At 44.5% G+C, this 21,474-nt stretch overlaps 1 protein-coding gene across 3 annotated transcripts; it reads right to left on the reverse strand.

Moving 5' to 3' along the window:
* Window positions 1-5,100: 5,100 nt before the first annotated feature.
* CD3E (CD3 epsilon subunit of T-cell receptor complex) lies at window positions 5,101-16,502 on the reverse strand. 3 transcript variants are annotated; one of them, XM_020886756.2, is made up of 9 exons: window positions 16,395-16,502; window positions 16,174-16,282; window positions 14,060-14,077; window positions 9,027-9,044; window positions 8,014-8,232; window positions 7,008-7,175; window positions 6,619-6,665; window positions 5,684-5,771; window positions 5,101-5,310 (listed from the first exon to the last, which is right to left on the reverse strand). In XM_020886756.2, the coding sequence occupies exons 2-8, from the start codon at window positions 16,220-16,222 to the stop codon at window positions 5,715-5,717; spliced, it is 576 nt and encodes a 191-aa protein (XP_020742415.1). In that variant the 5' UTR covers window positions 16,223-16,282; window positions 16,395-16,502; the 3' UTR covers window positions 5,101-5,310; window positions 5,684-5,714. The 3 variants fall into 3 exon arrangements, with proteins under 3 accessions (XP_020742415.1, XP_020742416.1, XP_070329618.1); XM_020886757.2 differs by having other exon boundaries at window positions 5,101-5,771; XM_070473517.1 differs by having other exon boundaries at window positions 5,101-5,771; window positions 16,174-16,279; window positions 16,395-16,486.
* Window positions 16,503-21,474: the final 4,972 nt, after the last annotated feature.

Below are 21,474 nucleotides of genomic sequence, written 5' to 3' on the forward strand. Positions count from 1 at the left end.
TCAGTTAAAACATATGATCTTTTTCCACCCACTTGGAAAGCTGGAGTCTGAGACTGGGTGGGGAATTGGGATATTTTCAATAGACGTCATCTTTAGTCATTGGGTTAGTATTTGTTCTGAAACTTTGGGATTTATTTTAAAAATACAGTGACTTCCCTGGCAGTCCAGTGGTTAAGATTCTGCGCTTCCAATGCAGGGGGCCTCGGTTCAATCCCTGGTTGGGAAACTAAGATCCTGCATACTGCAAAGCCAAAAAAAAATTTAAGCACAACTTGAAAAAAAAAAAATACACACTTGGATCCCACTTGGGAACATACTTGGGTCTCCAGGTAATTCTGAAGCAGCTCCAATTCAAAGACTCTCTGGTTTAGAGGAAGAATTGAAGCCACTTCTTATTTTGTGTCTTTTATGCCCATTCCTGTCTACCACGGGTGGGAAACCCGCTTTCTATTCTCTGTGTAAGAGTAATTCAAGGAACTTCAGGGCAGTTTAATGAGAGCGGGAGTTTCTTAGGCCGGGGTTCCCAAAAGAGAAAATTATTAACAACCACATAGCCAGAGATCTGGATAATTCTTCCCTATCTCCTTTAGATACATACAGACTCTGACTTTGTTAGGGACAGAGTGAACTTCCAATTTACACATGCTTCATTCATGGTTATGAGTTATTCCTTCCCTTTATACCCTTCTGCTGCAGTCCTAGCCCTAGATCCCTCTTTTACACAGGATCTGTCCTCCCCGGGCAAGGCTTCCACGGCTTGCACTGCACCGATGCTCATGTCCTTCCCTTGCACTGCACACCTCCTGTGACCCTATGCTCCTCATATACCCTTACATCCCCCTCTACTACTCACCAGTTCTCAACATTTGCTGTACATTGGATCTCCCGCGGAGCTTTCGAAGTCCTGATGCCACCCTCAGAGAGTCTGATTATATTGTGCCTCAGGTGATTCAAATGTGAAGTCAGGGTTGAGAAACGCTGACCTTCATCTGAGCCCTTCTGGAAACTTGGGTCCCTTCAGCGGCCTCCCTTTTTTGTGCTTTTAAAACATAGCTTTATTGAAGTAAAGTGCGATGAATAAACTACATATATTTAAAGTGTGAAATTTCATAAGCTTTGGCATATGTATACATTTGTGAAACATCACCATGCTTGGTAAGTATGAACCTACCCAACACTCCAGACAGTATTCTTGTGACCTTTTGCATTCAGATTTTCCCTTAGCTGTTTATCCTCTAGGCAACTACTGAATAGCTTTCTGTCATTATAGATCAGTGTCCAATTTTCTAGAGTTTTATGTTAAGTGAAATAATATAACATATACCCCTTTTTGGTCTGGCTCCTTACATTCAGCATAATTATTTTGAGATTCATCATCTTGTGGCATCTATTAATAGCTCATTCCTTTCTAATGTCAGTAGTATTCCATTGAATGGATATACCACAAGCTGTTTATCCATTCACCCCTTGACTGTCTTTTGAATTGTTCTTTGTTTTGGCTATTACAAATTAAGTTTCTATGAACATTCATATATAAGTCATTATATAGGTCATACATACAAGGACATACACCCTTATTTCTATTGGATAAGTACTCAGGAGTGGAATGGCTGGGATAAAATTTTTAAAGAAAGTAGTCTAACTCTTCTCTTTCCAGTCTCATAGGAATTGGCTTCTCAGTTACTACAAAATGCCTACTGAGAATTTGATCGGGATTGGTTTGAATTTATTGATCAGTTTGGTGCGAACAGATATCCTAGTGATATGGAGTCTTCCAATCCATGAACACATCTTCTTTATAAATTAGAAGGCAGATCTCCTTTTTAAAAATAATATATATATATATTTTTTTGGCTGTCTTGGGTCTTTGCTGCTGCACGGGCTTTTCTCTCGTCCTCTAGTTATGTTGAGCAGGGGCTACTCTAGTTGCAGTGGCTTCTCCTGTTGCAGAGCACGGGCTGTAGGGTGTGAAGACTTCAGGAGCTGCGGCACGTGGGCTCTGTAGCTGCGGCTCCTGGGCTCTAAAGCACAGGCTCAAGAGTTGTGGTGGACGGGCTATGTTGCTCCGAGGCACATGGAATCTTCCTGGATCAGGGATCGGAGCCCTGTCTCCTGCATTGGCAGATTGACTCTTTACCACTGAGCCACCAGGGAAGCCCCCGTGAACAGTTTTTGGTCAGATTTATCCCTAAGTGTTTTAATCTAAATTCAATTTATTTGCTAGCTAAAGGGCTATTTCGGTTCTCTATTTCATCCTCACTGGGTGGAATGCCTTCTCTTTTGTCTTCAGATTCTATCTATCCTTCCCTTCAAGACCCAGCTCAAGTCTCCCCTTCTCTGTGGAGCTTTCGCCGACCACCTCAATTCTCCTAGTACCTCTTAGGAGCACTGATACTACCATCTATAGCACTCCTATGCACACTCACATTTGTTCTGTCGTTTTTTACATAGTTGGCCTCTCTTACATAACTGTAAGCTCCCTAAAAACAGAAACTGTTTTTATCCTTTTAGTACTTAGCACAGTGCTGGTCCGTCACATGAATGATTAGAAAAGCAGTCATAGGAGGAATACCTAAGCAATTCAATACAGAATTTTTAAGTCAGGAAAATGGAGTGTTTCTAATGATCACAGTCAGCACTGGGTACCTGTTCAGAGCGTAGGAGTTAGACAGCCTGGGTTGCTAATTCCACCTCTGTCCCTGACTAACTATGCACTTTGGGTGAGTGACTTCACCTCTTTGAACCCCCGTATCCTCATTTGTAAAATAAGGACAACATCTATCTTCTCAGTTGTCATAGGATGAAACGAGGTAACTCTTGTAAAGTGCTAAGCATGATTTCTGTTGTTGTTTTATCACTAAGTCATGCCCAACTCTTTCGTGACTCCATGGACTGTATCCCGTCAAGCTCCTCGGTCCATGGGATTTTTACGGGCAAGAATACCTGAGTAGGTTGCCATTTCCTTCTCCAGGGGATCTTCCTGACCCAGGGATCGAACCTAGGTCTCTCGCATTGGCAGGTGGATTCTTTACCACTGAGACACCAGAGAAGCCCTCAAGCACAATTTCTGCTGCTGCTGCTGCTAAGTCGCTTCAGTCGTGTCTGACTCTGTGCGACCCCATAGACGGCAGCCCACCAGGCTCCCCCGTCCCTGGGATTCTCCAGGCAAGAACACTGGAGTGAGGTGCCATTGCCTTCTCCTCAGTTCAGTTCAGTCGCTCAGTCGTGTCTGACTCTTTGTGACCCCATGAATCACAGCACACCAGGCCTCCCTGTCCATCACCAACTCCCAGAGTTTACTCAAACTCATGTCCATCGAGTCAGTGATGCCATCCAGCCATCTCATCCTCTGTCGTCCCCTTCTCCTCCTGCCCCCAATCCCTCCCAGCATCAGGGTCTTTTCCTATGAGTCAGCTCTTCACATCAGGTGGCCAAAGTATTGGAGTTTCAGCTTCAGCATCAGTCCTTCCAATGAACACCCAGGACTGATCTCCTTTAGGATGGACTGGTTGGATCTCCTTGCAGTCCAAGGGACTCTCAAGAGTCTTCTCCAACACCACAGTTCAAAAGCATCAATTTTTCAGCGCTCAGCTTTCTTCACAGTCCAACTCTCACATCCATACGTGACCACTGGAAAAACCATAGCCTTGACCAGACAGACCTTTGTTAGCAAAGTAATGTCTCTGATTTTTAATGTGCTATCTAGGTTGGTTATAACTTTCCTTCCAAGGAGTAAGCGCCTTTTAATTTCATGGCTGCAATCACCATCTGCAGTGATTTTGAAGCCCCAAAAAATAAAGTCTGACACTGTCTCCACTGTTTCCCCATCTATTTCCCATGAAGTGATGGGACCAGATGCCATGATCTTAGTTTTCTGAATGTTGAGCTTTAAGCCAACTTTTTCGCTCTCCAAGCAGAGTAAATGCTTCCTAAATGTTCGCTATTATTGTTTTCATTATGCTGAGCCATACCTTCCTTGCCTGGGCACCATCATATACACCTGGGACAGAACTGCCACCCTTGGACCAGCCTGCTGATCAGCAGCTAGTCATGGTCAACGTCATGGAGATTCCTTTTGAGCCTAAGTACTGCTTTACAGGGACAGAAGTAACTTCAGTGCAGGCCAGTAAACAGAAACAGCAGCCACAAGACCGAGGCTGAATGTGTACAGTATATGAGGGGCTGCAAACCACAGAGGACTTTTCTGAGTCGTGGTCACACCCTTAAATAGTCCTGTGGTCAGCAGGGTTTTCTGAGTGCAGCGAGCCGGCTGATTTGAACTGGGCTGAGAGAGCCTCAGTGCTCCAGAAGGCTCTCTGCAAGCTGAGCATGTGCCCTGGGAGGCCAAGAAGGAAGCCCTCCCACGCGGGCCCTGCTGCTCTGCGCCCATCACCCTCACTCAGCGCGCAGCCCACATCCGGGCGGCTAAACCACAGCCGGCTTCTGGCTGCCGGGCGCTACCTCTCCGCAGCGGAGGCGGAGATCCCTGCTCTGCCGAACCTCCACCTCCTCCCTCCCCTCCCCCAGCCCCGGCGGCTCCTTCTCTCCTCCGAGGGGCTTCCTTCTCCACGCATGGAAATCTGTATCCCCCCTCCCCCACATCCCAATCCCCGCCGACACACACCTCTCACCTCCTCTTTTCTTTCCGCCTCCTTCATCTGCCTTTTAAGACCTCTATTTCTGTCTCACCCGTTTTCTGAACTGACCATTCATCAGGCATTCTTTGTCATCCTTGCTGTTTTTCTCCAAAAGGGGTTAGTCAAATGATTCTTTTTCTCCCTGTCTTTCTTTCTTTCTCTCTTCCCTCCTTCCCTTCCCTCCCTCCCTTCTTTTTCTTTTCCTTCTTCATCCCTTTCCTCTCTTCCTCCTTCCCTTTCTCTATACCCACCCCCCACCACCCCCTGCCCCTCTTTGATTTATTCCCCAATGCCCTTTTCAAAGAGAGCTTCAGGTAAGGCCTGTTCCAGCTGTGGAAACAGGCAGTACTTGCGTTTGGGGTCATAGCTGGGAATACAGTCAAAGGTAGGCAGGACCTGTGTTGTCCAGGAGCCTGTGCTGTCCAGCCTCTCAGGGCTTCCCAGAAAAGAGGGACAGCAACTCTTGCAGCCAAATACACTTTATTTCTTTTCTTTCTCAGTTGACAAGGAATTTAGCACATTCGTGGAGCTACAAATGACCATCTAGGAGTCCGCAGTGGAGACAGGGAGGGAGGGGGCACAGAGCGAGCTCTGGGTTGGGGTCTGTGAACAGGGCAGGACCTCTGCCAGCATTTACCCAGTCCATTCCCACCAAGGGTTTCCAAAAAGAGAGCTAGAAACAGAGAAAAGTGGGTGGAATAGTTAGGGTTGGGGCAGTTTCTATGTAGGAGAAAGAGGGAACCAAGGGGAATAGTGATACCCACTGGGGAAGGAACGAATGGGGGCAGGGCGGCGTGAAGAACGGAAATAAATATCCCGACAAGAAGGCCGGCCAAGTGTGAAGGGGTGAGTAGTCACGATGTTTCAAAGGATAATAAGGCAGCAACATCCCTGGACTGGGCGCCAGCAGAGAAGGCAGGAAGGAGGCCGCTGGGGACAAGGCTGAGGGTGGAAGCTCCCCACAAGGCAGAGGAACAGTTCTCCTGGGGGTCCAGGATTTGCCCAGGGAACAAACAGGGTGTGGCAGGCCTGGAGAGGAGTCAGACCTGGGCCAGTGGGAGATGGTGTCCGGAGTTGTCAGACGCCTCTCTGATTCAGGCCAGCATACAGGTCCCGCTGGCCTTTCCGGATGGGCTAGGGGTGGAATAGAGAGTGGGTGGTCAGCAGGGTGGGAGGAAGCCATTCCTGAGAAAGAAGGGCCTCTGCAGAATTAGCTTTGGAGCAATGGGAAGATCCTAGGCTAGGAGGCAGGAGGTGGGTTCAACTGGTAAGAGAGTTGATCTGGTCACCTCCTGTGAACCTCAGTTTTCCCATCTCAAAAACGGGAAACTAAGGGCCACTTCTCAGGGCTTTTGTCAGAATTTAGTGAAGTCACTCATGCAAAAGTAAATGCCACATGCTTGACTGGTGCTCAGTAAATATTTGTTGTGTTTGTCCAGGTGTGATGTGCAAAATATTTAACCATTGGTGGTGCATACACACCGATCAATCAGAACAGTCCTGGTGATTCTCTGCCATGCCAGGCAATAACTCTTTACTTGCCAAATCAAAAGGTGGTCCAGTGGGGGAGGGGCTGTGATGTCAGGTAGTATGCGTGTTGGGGTGAGAAAGCTTGGGGCTACTCACTAGTGAAATATTTTCATATTTCAGCAGCTGGTAAGTACATGCTGATGGGATGGCAGTCATGAGTTTATGGTGTTTGAGTTTGGGTGTATGGTATTCCCCATGGCTGCTCCTGAGCTAATTAATGAATAAACCAGAGAAAGAAGAGTGACACCGCCACCTGCACTGCTTGTGGTTGTGGGAACCCTGCAGCCTTTGAGATGACCACCTTCTACCATGACGGATGCAGAGGTGGCACATGTGGGTTGTCCTGGAGCCCTGAAGGAGGGGCTTTGAAGTGTCTGACAGGCTAGGTGGCCAGCCCCACCTGTCTGCTTCTCCTCTAGAAAGACCCCTCCCCCATTCTGCCCCTCATTACCTCATAGTCTGGATTGGGTACAGGGGGTGGTCTCTCCCTGTTCTGTCCTGTAAAGGAGGGAAGGGAAAACGATTCAGTTCCAAGAGGACACACCAATCTCGTGAAAATGAGACCCAGATCCAGGGTGGCGAACTCCCCTCTACTTCTAGTTTTTTCTGTTCCAGCTGCTATTTTTCCTTGCCTTTTTTCCATCCCATCTCTAGTGACCCTACACAGTTCTTATCATTTTGTGACCTCAGCTCAAGGTCCTTCCATGGTTTCTGAGTAATCTGAGATGGGACATTCTGTGTCGAGATCCTGGCCATACCATGAATGTTCTAGAGAAGCTGTTTTGACCTGGCCCGGGCCGGACATCCCCTCCTTTGTGGGCATCTCCTCCGCGATCTTACCCCGGGGCCTGCCGCCAGCACCCGCTCCTCTCGTCATAGGCGTGGCCTTGGCCTTTCGGCTCTTGCTCCAGTAATACACCAGCAGCAGCAAGCCCAGAGTGACACAGATGTCAACCACGATGATTGTGGCCACCACCATCAGATCCACCTCCATGCAGTTCTCACACACTGTGAGGCAGGGGTCGGGGGAGAAGAAGAGAAATCCCCCAGAAAGGAAGACACAGGACACCAGAGATGAGGAAGGAACAAATGAAGCTCATTCTCCCTTTACTACTCACAAACCTGCCATGGCCAGACACCCCTCCCTCTGCCCCCAGGCTGTTTCAGCACCTTTATAACAACAAATGAAGTGTGGTGTTCATGGGTGGAGACTCTGGAGTCAGACAGTCCTGGGTTCAAATCCCAGCTATGTGACTCACTAGTTGTGACAATTCTGAAATGTGTATTGAACCTGCAAAGCTTCTGTTTCCTCACATATAAAATGGAAGTAAGATAGCACTGAACCCATATAGTTAGTAAGAGAATTATATGAAATGCCCAGGCAAGTGTTTGGTATAGTGCTTGAAACTTAATAAGCATTCATTGATTGTTAGCTGTCATTATTGTTTATGATTATGCCTTAGTTTATGACATTTTCATAGAGTAGCTTTGAGTCCTTTTTGCAAATCCTGAAGAATTCATGTCTGGATAAAGTATCAGATAAACTAATATTGGGGTCCCATATTTTCTGGACAGGATATAATGCAGACAGGATACCCAGTCCTGTCTCTTGGGAGGTTGTTTTGGATCTAGTGCTAAGGTTACCCCAACAGCCCTATACTGATGTTTAATCTATATTTCAGAAAATACTGATGATGTGTGGCCCCAGATAGTCTTGGATTGAGTGTAGGAGAAGCACAAAGTTGTCAGGGGACTGTAAGTTGGGTAAGGGGAAATCCTGAGAATGCTTTTTTGAAATATCCTCCCTAAAAAGTCTAGTAGTGCTTGCTCTGAAGACCTATATTACCTCTTGCTTTCAGGTACAGCCTATGTGCCTCCTCTGTGCTGCTTTCTCTTATGTAGCACTGATAATAACCACTGTTGTCCATTTCTGAAAAATTGTCCAGTGACAGGTCTTTATTATGAACTTCGACTTGTTTATCATTTATTTTCCATTTTACGTCATCTTCAGTCTCTATAGGGCACGTCAGCTTAACAGTGTTTCCAGAGATGGAGACTTCATATGCTGGGGAATGGGAGAGAAGAGAAGGAAAATTTAAAGAGAGAAACCAGTAAGATTTAAGTAAAGTTAGTAGCCAAAGAACCAACCAAGTGCAGAAAGTCATCTGACATCCTCGATCTCAGATTTTCTTGTCAAAAGGCGACTCTTTTGACCCTTGGTTAAAGGGTATGAAAGAGGAGAGACGCAGAAGAAGGGGCCCTAGAGAACCTCTTGAAGATGACTTCAGAGTTTAGACATGGACATGAGGACTTGAAAGGAGAGGGTGTATGGAACAGACTTGTGGACTCTGGGAGAAGGCGAGGGTGGGATGTTTCAGGAGAACAGCATTGAAACATGTGTATTATCTAGGGTGAAACGGATAACCAGCTCAGGTTGGGTACATGAGACAAGTGCTCGGGCCTGGTGCACTGGGAAGACCCAGAGGGATCGGGTGGAGAGGGAGGTGGGAGGGGGGACTGGGATGGGGAATACATGTAAATCCATGGCTAATTCATATCAATCTATAACAAAAACTACTGTAATGATGTAAAGTAATTAGCCTCCAACTAATAAAAATTAAAAAAAATAAAAAATAAAAAATAAAAAAAATAAAAAAAATAAAAAAAAAAAAAAAGAAAGGAGAGGGTGAAAATAAAGAAAATCTATAGAAGTCCTTATTTGTAATGTTTCTAAAATGGGGAGTTAGAAATGTTTGGAGGACCTCAGTTCTTGGGGTTAATCTCCCTCAATCAGGTGCTGCTTCCCAACCACAGATCTGCATCATTGATAGGGCAGATATAAAAGACTGATAAACTTACGTTTCTCTTCAGTATTATCTGAAAATGAAAAAAGGAAAGAATGGTAAGAAAATAACCTTGGTTGAAGTTTAAATTGTAGGTAAAAAATTTCAAGTGGAGCTAGACACTGTCCCTAAGAATTCCGAGAGAATTCTTTGGGAGCCCCATGTCTTGAAGATGAGGTATGTACCTGGCCTAAGAGATATGCTCATAGACACAACTCAGGTACATCAAACTGAGAATATATCAGCATGTACTTCTAGACTGAGATCCACCAAAGCTCAAAAAGTCTTACAATCCTAAAGCTGAAAAATTCTAGACATCTTCAAATTTATTCTCTTGCATTAGCAAGAGCCATACTCCAGATGGATATGAAAGGGATATCATATCCTTCTCAGAGATAAAGACCTTCATTTCTTTGAATCACTGATTCTTATACTCATCTGTTTTTCATTATTCAGAAGTTTTTTCTTATAACTAACAGAAACCCTCATCAGTCAGTTCAGTTCAGTCGCTCAGTCATGTCTGACTCTTTGTGACCCCATGAATCGCAGCACATCAGGCCTCCCTGTCCATCACAAGCTCCCGGAGTTTACTCAAACTCATGCCCATTGAGTCGGTGATGCCATCCAGCCATCTCATCCTCTGTCGTCCCCTTCTCCTCCTGCCCCCAATCCCTCCCAGCATCAGGATCTTTTCTAATGAGTCAACTCTTTGGGGAAACCCTCATAGTAGAGATCAAATATCTTTCTTCTTATTCCATTCCACTTTCATGTTATTACCCTTAAATTATGTGAAGTTCTATATATATTTTAAGGAAATAATTCTTCTAATAAAAAGTGACATTATTTTAAATTATATCTCAGTGCAATCAGCTCTTAATTATATATATTAGAACTATTGGTGCGGACAACTGAAATCCACTAATAAAATTTGGGGATCCAGCCAAATTCCCCAGAGTAGGTAATTTTGCCCTAGGAAGTAGGGATGGGGAGCACCCTGGTTTCCTGGAAGACCTGTGGCTGGGACCCTAGGCAGCACTGGGGGAAGTATGCTCAAGCATACTTGAGACTGAATATGTAACAGCTGGAGCAGAGAGTGATGCTCAGAGACACCCCTCTCTCTATTGGGGGTATTTTGCTACAGTGTGCTATGAGGACAGAACACTGGACTGAGTCAGAAACCCTGTGTTTGAATCCCAGATCTGCTTTAGGCTGTGTGACCGAGGGAAAATCATTTAACTTCTCTGAGCTTCAGTTTCTTCATCTGGGAAACAGGTAAACCATCCACCTCACAAGGTATTTGTGAGAACTACATGGATTATGAAACTGAAAATGAATGGTGCATTGCAGATGCTCAAGAAAAATGTTTTTTACTTTCTTTCTTTCCTTCTGGGGGTCCTGCTAATGAAGAACAGAACAGAGTACTGACCCAGTTGCTCAGTCAGCCCTCCAGTGGAGATCATATGGAATGTAAACAAGTCATTCTGCAGGTTTACCTATATACTAATAATGGGGAGTTGAGTAAGATGACAGTAGATCATCGATAATATTTTGACTTGAAAATAACTTTTCAGCATTCATATTTCTTAGAAATATTAAACTAGAAATCATAAAATAATTTAGAAGTAAATAGAAATTTCACTCTGCAAGGTATGTTTGTTTGGAAAAGCAAAAATTGCTCACAACTCTTTTTGGCATAAATTCAGTAGTGAAGCGCAGACCAACACATTCTCATACAAGGGCCTAGATGTCTATGCTTAGAAGCACTTGTTTTATTATTATTATTTTGCTGTGCTCCATGGCATGTGGGATTTCAGTTCCTCAACCAGGGATCAAACCCATGGTCCCTGCAGTGGAAGCACAGAGTCTTAACCACTGGACCACTAGGAAATTCCCTTAGATGTCTATACTTAGAAACAGGACATACGCTCACAAAAATTTTGTACATATTCATAATGATTAAAAAAATGAGTTTCAGGGACTTCCCTGGTGGTCCAGTGGCCAAGACTCTGTGCTCCCTATGCAGGGGGCCTGGGTTAGACCACTGGTCAAGGAACTAGATCCCACAAGCTGCAACTAAGACCTGGTGTAGCCAAATAAATATTTTTTAAAAAATGAGTTTCAGCATCAGATAAATATGCATTTATATTTATATATCTGATTGGACTATATATTTATTTTCTAAGTCTTGGTTTTCTTATCTGTAGAGCGGGGATGTTAGGAGAATTATGTGAGGAAATTCAGGTAGAATATTAAGGGCAATACCTAGAACATGTATGCTCAGTAAACTATAATGCTTATTATTTAGTCTGCATATTTCCCATACAATGATAGCTAAACTCTACCAACTGTTTTCTACCCATTAGATAATATTCTAAGTAAGTCAATCAATCCTCATAACAACTCTATAAGCTAGGTATCATTATTACTTATATTTCACATGTAATAATGCTATGGCATGGAGAAGTTAAGAAAATTATTCACTCAGCAAGTAAGAAGTTGAGCCAGGATATGATAGTCTAGCTTCAGAGTTAGACTCTTAGCCTCACACTCCATAACCTTCTCCACTGCCTGAGATATTGTTCCTTATAATACAAGCTCACCCTTTAAAATTCAACTCAAGAATCACCTCCCCTGGGGAGCTTTCCCCATCTATATCCTTTGCAGAGTTGGCCATGCTTCTGTGTATATTTTATTTTACTCTTTACTCATAGCAGGAAACAGATTATATTATCAATTATTTGTCTTTCAAATAGGACCATCAGCTTTTTTTTTTTTTGCCTAACCATGTGGCTTGTGGGATCTTAGTTCCCTGACCAGGGATTGAACCCAGGCCCTCAGCAGTGAAAGTAAGAGGTTCTAACTGCTGGACTTCCAGGGAATTCCAAAGACCTTCAGCTTCTTGAGGGGAAGGAACTAGTGATGCAGTCATATGCATGATCATTTATTCATTAAAAAAACAGGTATTGAGCACCTGTTCACACACACACACACACACACACACACACACACATTGAGCATCTACCATGTGTGTTAGAAGTAAAAGTAAAGTGTTAGTGGCTCAGTCGTGTCCGACTCTGTGATTCCATGGACTGTAGCCCACTGGGCTCCTCTGTCCATGGGATTCTCCAGGCAAGAATACTGGAGTGGGTTACCATGCCCTTCTCCAGGGGATCTTCCTGACCCAGGGATCAAAACCAGGTCTCCTGCATTGTAGGTGGATTCTTTACCGTTTGAGCCACCTGGGAAGCCGTGTATTTGGCCAAGTAAATAAGGTGTTGTTTTGGCCTTCAATGAATTCATGACATACACAAAAAATTCCAACCCACACCCGCATATATATTCTTTCTTGAATGGATGCTCAGGAATACACATCACTCAGCTATAATCGGACCTGACAGTTAGCAACAAACATAGGCACATCTCATACAGATTCTATTGAAAGATAATTATATTTTCTCTCTAATGGTTCTGGCTCTTAGTATTTATTACTGTGATATGTCATGATCATTTTGATCCACATTTGAAAGGAAGTCATACAGAGTGAAAATCCTCTTACCAATTTCTTCTGAATCTGAAAAAGAAACTATTTGAAACACTCCTATCAGCTAATAAGGTCAGACCCTTCCACCCAGGGTTAGGACTTTTCCCTCAATCTTCAGAAAACAATGGATATTTAAATTTCCCATGGTTGCATATGAAAAACTCTTTCATATTCTACATTAAAAAAACTGGTGGCTAATTAGGTATAAAAAAAGGGTCCTAAGTAATCATTTTGAATATAATGTCTATTCAATACATAGATATAAAAATATATTTATAAAATTAAAAATATAATTGGCACTAGTGGTAAAGAACTTCCTGCCAGTGCAGGAGACATAAGAGATACGGGTTCCATTCCTGGGTCGGGAAGATCCCCTGGAGGAGGAAATGGCAACCCACTCCAGTATTCTTGCCTGGAGAATCCCATGGATAGAGAAGCCTGGCAGGCTACAGTCCACAGGGTTGCAAAGAGTTGGACATAACTGAAGCGACTTAGCAGGCAGGCATAAAATTATCACATTGTACACCTTAAACTTATACCATGTTATATGTCAACTATATTCCAATAAAGCTGGCAAAAAAGGAAGATCTGTATTGGGCATAATTAAACGATAATCAAAAACCAACCCCAAATGACCAATAGCATGCAGAAGAGATTAGTTTTTCTGGAGTTTATCAGGACTCTCAACATATCCCATCAGTCAGTAAGGTAACATTAACACATTCTCCATGATATATTTTTTAAAAAGGATTCTAAGGACACTACCATTTAGGCAGATTAATGCTATGTAATGGAGACTGGCCCAGTACCTGCCTTTTAACACAAAATTGGTTCATTCAATTTGGAGGAGCTGAAATGAAGAGAAAGCCTTCCAATATTGGGATATTCCTGCCTCTCTTCTATGACTGAGGAGGTAAGTCCAGGCCAGGCACACTCATATGCATGTGCACACATGAATACACATGCATGCACACACACACACTTTCAGAGTATTTGGACATGTAATTCTTCTTCTTTGTTTTTTAAACTTTTTGATCATACTCCACAGCGTGTGGAATCTTATGGCCCTCTCCAGGAATGGAACCTATGCTCCCACACATTGGAAGTGCAGAGTCTTAACCATTGGACCACCAGGGAAGTCCCTGGACATGTAATACTGAATGTGAACTCAAATGCTGGCCCAGAGGCCTATTCAGTGCATCTCTAGGCATGCATTCAAGCCACAAATCCTCTACAAAAAACTCACATCAAATAGGAAATGAAAACTTGGCATTGTTTTAGTTGGCTCAGTTCTTTTCTTCTGAATAGTTAACACTCATTATTTCCTATGATCTCTGTTGCATTCCTCTTCTTGGCTAGAACTATCCCTAGACTTAAGAGGAAAAGGCAAAGGAGAAGATGAGAGAAATCCCTTTTATTGGTCTCTGTAGGAGGTCTAGTGAGAACATTCCTAAGTACAAAACAGACTGGGCTGATTCGATAACAAGGAAAGAAAAAGCATGACTCACCTTGTGCCCAAGCACCAGCTAGAAAATAAAGAAGAAGAAAAGAGTTAGTAAATGTTGTGAGTGACTGAAATTCCAATTCTATAGTCTGACCGTTTCTGAGCATCTATGGTCCTTCCCACCCACTTCTGGATCACAGCTAACCCTATACGCTATGAGTGATATGGACTTCTAGGTACTGACCTGGGGTTTTTGGTCAATTTGGGATGAGAAAGAAGAAGGAAGCACCTAGCATTAAACATGAACACACAGCATTTGACAAACAGACATTAGAAAATGTTGAGGGGTGCTTCTGGGGAGATGGAGAAAGAGCGAGAGAGTTTTGCAGCCCAGCCTCCATTTTAAAAAGAAATCTCTTTAAAAAAAAAAAAGAAAGAAAGAAATCTCTTGACTGTGGAAGAAAAACAAGCTCTGGGTTAGGTACAAAGATTGAGATTCTTGTTCTGTCTCTGACTCCTGCTGGTCTGATGGTTCGGTTTTTCCATTTGTTTTTTACTTGAGACAGAGATAGGAATATTTGAAACCAATTACTCATCAGCTAGAGCCTGTGCATTGAAGAGTCCGATCATATTTCCACTGGGTCCTCCAGAGTCCCTGCACTCAGCAGCAATCCGGATTCTCTGTAATGACCCGTTTCCCTGACATCACCTTCAAGTTTCATGTGTACCTATTTTATCAACAGCCTCTATTTTGGGTGAGACACCCCTCCCAATCACTGTAACCAGAGCAGCCTGGGCACATTCTCATGAGGCCAAACTTCTAGGGGTGGTTGGGTGTTTGGTAGTCCCTCTCTCTCTCTCTGCAGAGCACAGTTTATACTATGGGGCTATAACCCAATGCCTTGAGGAGTCACACTCTGCCCCTTGACACTCCAAACATGTTCCCCGGATCAGTAGGAGACAAATGAGCCAGAGAGCTTGTTATAAAGGCAGAAGGGCAGTTCCACTCCAGACCCACTGAAGCAGAAGTTGAAATTTAACAAGATTCCCCGGTGACTCGTGTGCACGCTCAAGCTAGAGAAACCCAAGATGAAGCAGGAAGTGGAGACGCCATGGCTGTAACTCTGAGATGCAAGCCCCAGCTGTGATAGTGTTTTCTAGATCTCTAAAATAAAACCCTCATGAGCTATCTGGCCTCACATCATGCCATCATTAAGAACACAGGCTGTAGGCAGTTCTGAGTTCCCAGATCAGCTTCAGCACTTACTAACTGTGGTTTTAAACAAGCTATTGAACTTCTTCGAGTACTAGTTTTTTACATCTGTAAAATAGGGCAGAGGTTCCCAACCTCTGGGCCACAGATGGGTACCTTTTGTCAGACCAGTGGCAGCATTAGATTAGAAACAAAGTGCACAATAAATGTAATGTGTTTGAAATATCCTGAAATGAACCCCCCACCCCAGTCCGTGGCAAAATTGTCTTCTACGAGACTGGTCCCTGGTGCCCAAAAGGCTGGGGACCACTGAAACGAGGTACATCGTTTACCTTCCAAGGTGGAGGGAAAGATTAAATTAGTTAACACGGGTAAAGACTTTTTGTAACACGATATCTGGCACTCAGTAAACAGCAACCTTAAAAAAAAAATCTATGTCTGATATGAGCTATGGAAAGCCTCTTAGTCACTTATCAATTTATATTCCACCTTCCTTCCAACAGGACTAAAGTAATTGAAAGCACTTGGTCAACTGAAAAGGACTGGAAGTTATGAGGTGCTTCATTGTCTCAGATACTAAGCTTGCTGTATACTTGGTGCAGAGTTTGGGTTCAACCATCTACTCTCCTCGCAATAAACAGTGAAGGCGAACTCCTCTAATCTCCTTTGTGTTAGTTCATAAGGGCTGGGCCGTTTACTGACAGAACGAGGTTTTTCTCGGAGGCACAAAGATCTCCTTGCTTTCAGTAGATATGATCACCTCAACTGCTTTCCTTTAGCTGTTCTCTGAAAGGCCTTTTGGGAACATACTAGCCTAGCCCTAGTTCCCTGTGCTAACACTGTGCCAACGCTTCCTTATATTTTCTAGAAATTGAGGCTTCTTGATACACTGGGCAGCACCAGGTTAGGCAGTGAGCCTTTCATGGTCTGGAGAAACACCCATCTTTTCATTCCATCCTACTCACCTAATAAGAGGCAGGGTCCCAGAACTCGCCAGAGATTCCTCGGCTGCATCTTTCCCTCACTGGACGCTCACTCTACCTAAGATGGCGGAGGCCAGTTGGCTCACAACTTCTGAAAAAGAAACCAGAGGACTTTTTCAAAACCCCTGCTGGAGTTGAGGACCCTGGGGCCATTACTCCCAATGCTGGGATGAAAAAGGGGGCTTTGTAAGAGAGAGACTCACCATTTTCCGAAGCAGGCACCTTCGGCTGGGAGGGGAGGCGGGTTTCTGAACCCCACACAGGAAGTGTGGAGGGGCCTCTGGGCCTGAAGGGTTCTACGTTTGAGACGGAGGCAGCCACCTGGGTTGGCTGGGGAGGGTTGGGCCCCATGTCCTCCCATTGGACGAGGGAGACCTGAAGGTGCTGTGAAATACCTGCAACTTAGCTGCCCAGGCCTTGCACAATGCACCCCCCACATTGGGGCTCCCTTCTCGGATACCCCTCCCCACCACACAAGCTGTGATAGGAAGAAAGAGGAGCACCCAAGAGTTGCTTTCTTTATGGCATACGTGACTTGGGGCAAGCTGTTGGTTTGAAAATATATGTTGATTTAAAACCATGAGATGCCATTCTTTTTGGCCTCTAATGTTTACAAAAATATTTTTAAAATGTAATATTTAGCCTTGGAAAGGGTAAAGAGTGACAGTCTTAGAATCTGTTGATGTGAGTGTAAACGGTTATGGTCTTTCTTAATTTTTGAGCATGCATTAACCAAATGCTTACCCAGTGCCAGGCACTGTGCTAAGGGCTTTAACCAACAGTTCTCTAAGGATTTCCTTGGCAGTCCAGTGGTTAAGACTCTGTACTCCCAATACAGGGGCACAGGATTGATCCCTGGTCAGGAGCTAAGATTCCACATCCTAAGTGGCATGGCCCCCAAACAAACACAGACAAACAAAAAAACCAAACTTCTACAGTTTGTTTTTTATTAGGGTTTCTCTGATGGCTCAGTGATAAAGAATCTGCTTGCCAGTACAGAAGATGTGGATTCCATCCCTGGGTCGGGAAGAACTCTTGAAGAAAGAATTAGCATCCCATTCTAGTATTCTTGCCTGGGAAATCCCATGGACAGAGGAGCCTGGCCAGCTATAGTCCATGGGGTCACCAAGAGTCGGATGTGACTTGTCAACTAAACAACAACAACACGGTAGACATTAGGGTTAGGGTGTGGCCTCAAAACAAGCAAAAAATGACCCTCTGAGATAGGTATTATTTTCCTCCTCATTTTATGCTTGAGTCAACTGGAGCTCAGATAGGTTATCTAAGTTGTCACAGATTACAGAGCTGGGAGCCTCAAAAGTATTTTGGTGAAATTCATTGATTTAGTAAATATTTGATATCTACTTGGCTGTAGTATGTGCTGGGTGCTAGTAATAGGACAGTCACAAGATAGATAGTCCTCATGGAGGATGAAAGGAAATGTGGACCTTAAGCTGATTATTTCAGGAGATTGATGCTGAGAAAAAGGAAATACAGGGGCTGTGGGAGTGATAGAAGGGAGGCCTAATGTAGTCTGGTGGGTAGGGAAGGTCTCCTTTCTGAGGGTAACATCTAAGCTGAAACCTGCTGGAGGCCTGGAGTGAACCAGGATGGGGGGAGGACAAGGAAAGTATTCCCGACAGAGGGAGCAGCATGTCTGGGGCCTGGGGATGAGGAAAAGAGACGCATTCAAGAAACTGGAAACTCAGAAAGGCAAGTAGCAGAGGTAAGAAATGGAACTGAAAACTTAACAGGGGCCAGAGGGAGAGGGATTTGCAAGCCTTGTTAAAGATTCTTTTTAACAGTTTTGTAATTGGAGGATGATCGCTTACAATGTTGTGTTAGTTTCTGCTGTACAGTGAAGTGAATCAGCTGTGTGTACACATACATCCCTCCACCCCGGGGCCCCCCTCCCACCTCCCACCTCCCACCTCCCACCCCGCCCCTCTAGGTCATCACAGAGTGCCAGGCTGCCCTGTGCTATATAGCAGCTTCCCACTAGCTATCTATTTTACACATGGTGTGTATATGTGTCAATGCTACTCTCCCAGTTCATCCCAAAAGGTTCTTAAGGATTATTTTAAGGGTAGTGGGAAGTGATTGAAGAGTTTAACACAGGAGGATGACAGCATCAAATTCTCTAAAAATTTTTAAATGAAAAAATTAATTGTGGAAGTAATATATGCACGTTACGAACAAAGGAAAAGAGTGCAGAAGAGTACATACAACCGTCTCCTGACTCACCTTGCCTTGGCCTTATTCCTCTCCCTAGAGAAAACCACTTTCAACTTTGTAAGCTGTCTTTCTGGTGGTTACCTTCTTATCTATAAATGTGAGTTGCCATCATGCGGGTTCTCTGGGAAGCAAATTGCGATGGAGATTTGTGTGCAGGTGGCTCACAGAGGGAAGCGCAGCAACAGCTCTGGTCAGGGGAGGAAGTGGGATTGGCCAAGGGAGAAGGGGGACGACAATGAGAGTTCAGCCAAACCAAGGGGAGATACCAGGCTAGGGTTGTATTGCAATAGCAAAGAGTCTCATATTCTATAATGAGTTAATCACTAAAGGGATGTTATCCATAAGTTAAATTATACATAATGGCTCATTGCCGGGAACCCTGCCTCCCAGGTAATGAGAGTTAACATGACATAACTTTGTTCCGCTCATAGGAAACATCCTGACCAGGTTCACCTGTGAATGACTGCAGGAAGGAAGAAATTAACACAACCTCTCCCGAGTCTGGCTGGAACCAGGACTTTACACCTTCCCCTTTCAGAATAAAAGAAGCCTGAATTCTAACTCTGGGAAGATGGTTCTTTGGGACGCTTCCTGCCATCTTCTCAGTCTTAATGGATTTTCCAATGAAATAGTTATTCCTTGCTTCCATAACTCCTCTCTCGATTTATTGGTCTATCATGAGGTGGCTTTCTGGTTTCTTTCTGGTGGCTCAGATGGTAAAGAATCTGCCTGCAATGAGGGAGAACCAGGTTCAATCCCTGGGTTGGGAAGTTCCCCTGGAGAAGGAAATGGCAACCCACTCCAGTAGTTTTGCCTGGAGAAGTTCATGGACAGAAGAACCTGGCAGCTACAGTCCATGGAGTTGCAAAGAGTTGGACACAACTAAGCAACTAACACACACACTCGAGGTGGCACTAGTGGTAAAGAATCTGTTTGCCAATGCAGGAGACTTAAGAGATGTGGGTTCGATCCTTGGGTCAGGAAGATCCCCTGGAGGAGGGCATGGCAACCCATTCCATATTCTTGCCTGGAGAAGCCCTTAGACAGAGAAACCTACAGTACATAGGGTTGTGGAGAGTTGGAAGTGACTTAGCATGCATGCATGCATGCAATGAGTGGTACAAGCTTGGACTTGTTAACAGGGTGACCCATCAGAGGAGTCCTGAATTGAGGCCATAGGCATATCATCTAGTTTTCAGTATGAACTGTTTCCAGAGAGGTGTGAACTCGGGTGTTGCAGCTGCTTCCGCTGAGAACAAGGCCTGTGAGAGGGCTCTGCTGTGAGCTCCCAGAGGACACAATTCCAGCAGATGGGTGAGTAAGTGGTCCTCAAGGGGGAACGTGGGCAGCATCACCAGCATCCATGCAGGTCATCCCTTGGCCTGCTTAAATCCACTTGCTGTACAATAATTTCACGCCATTCTTTAATCAACCTTTTCAGGATTCTGGTTGATCTTTTTTCTGGAGAAGCTTGTGAGAGAAGAGTTATGGCCTCATTATAGCTGTTCTGGGGGCCCCATCTGATCGTCATAATCTCCCTTCTTTGTTAGTCATTCTAGACTGTTCCTGGCCTTAGATGTTAATAGCACTTTTGCTGACCCAAGGGAAGACATAGCTTGGGGAGCCTGAGCCCCAGGTTGGCGTAGCCTTCTCAGGCTGTGAGCCCTTTGTTTCTACATGTATTCTCCCTGCTTCCTGCAGCCCTGACTCCTCCTGATGATAAGGAGAGATTCGTCCTGCTGGGAGAGTGAATTATTTTTTTTGCGTACTGCCAACTGCTACATCCCTTGGGCCACTGGAAAATCATATGTAGGACAATTTTTTTGTTTTGCTGACCTGTTCTCTGCATGGCAAGATGCCAGCATTTGGTTGGCTCTACGCCTCTAGCATCCCACACAAACAACCACACACATTTCCAAAATACCCTCTAGAGAACAGTACCATCTTGAGAATTACCATTTAAGAGCTTTATCCATCTGTGTTTATAGAACCCAGTCTCCAGTTCCCTCTCAAACTGAACAGAAGGAGGCAGCAATTGACTAGGAAATCAGCAATGTGGTCACATGAATGCTCCAAAATCACTGCAGATAATGACTGCAGCCATGGAATTAAAAGACACATACTCCTTGGAAGAAAAGTTATGACCAACCTAGACAGCATATTAAAAAGCAGAGACATTGCTTTGTCAACAAAGGTCCGTCTAGTCAAGGCTATGGTTTTTCCAGTGATCATGTATGGATGTGAGAGTTGGACTATAAAGAAAGCTGAGCGCTAAAGAGTTGATACTTTTGAACTGTGGTGTTGGAGAAGACTCTTGAGAGTCCCTTGGACTGCAAGGAGATCCAACCAGTCCATCCTAAAGGAGATCAATCCTGAATATTCATTGGAAGGACTGATGCTGAAGTTGAAACTCCAATACTTTGGCCACCTGATGTGAAGAGTTGGCTCATTGGAAAAGACCCTGATGCTGGGAAGGATTGAAGGTGGGAGGAGAAGGGGACGACAGAGGATGAGATGATTGGATGGCATTACTGACTCAATGGTCATGAGTTTAAGTAAACTCTGGAAGTTGGTGATGGACAGGGAGGCCTGGCGTGCTGCAGTCCATGGGGTCACAAAGAGTCGGGCACGACTGAGCCACTAAACTGAACTGAATGCTCGGCATGAAATGTCTCTGCTTTTCTGAACTGTGCCCTCACTCAGCCTGCACCACAGCCTCTAGACCGCCTAGGACTCCACTGTTTCCTGGGAGTCTCTTAGGTCTGTTCTTCCCTATGGCTTCCCAAATGGTCTCCATTTCTGTCCTACTAAATTTGCAGTCCCTAAGCAGCGTTCTCATTTCTTATTTTTGAGGATTAATTTAAAAATTTATGGTAAACACACATAACATAAAGTTTACCATCTTTTTTTTGGGGGGGGAGGGGGCTGGGGATGAGGCATGCGGGATCTTAGCTCCCTGAACAGAGACTGAATCCATACCCCTTTCAGTGGAAGTACTGAAATGGAGTCGTCACCACTGGACTACCAGGGAAGTCCCCATCTTAACTA

This window comes from Odocoileus virginianus, chromosome 10, assembly GCF_023699985.2.
Source record: "Odocoileus virginianus isolate 20LAN1187 ecotype Illinois chromosome 10, Ovbor_1.2, whole genome shotgun sequence".
Lineage (NCBI taxonomy): Eukaryota > Metazoa > Chordata > Mammalia > Artiodactyla > Cervidae > Odocoileus > Odocoileus virginianus.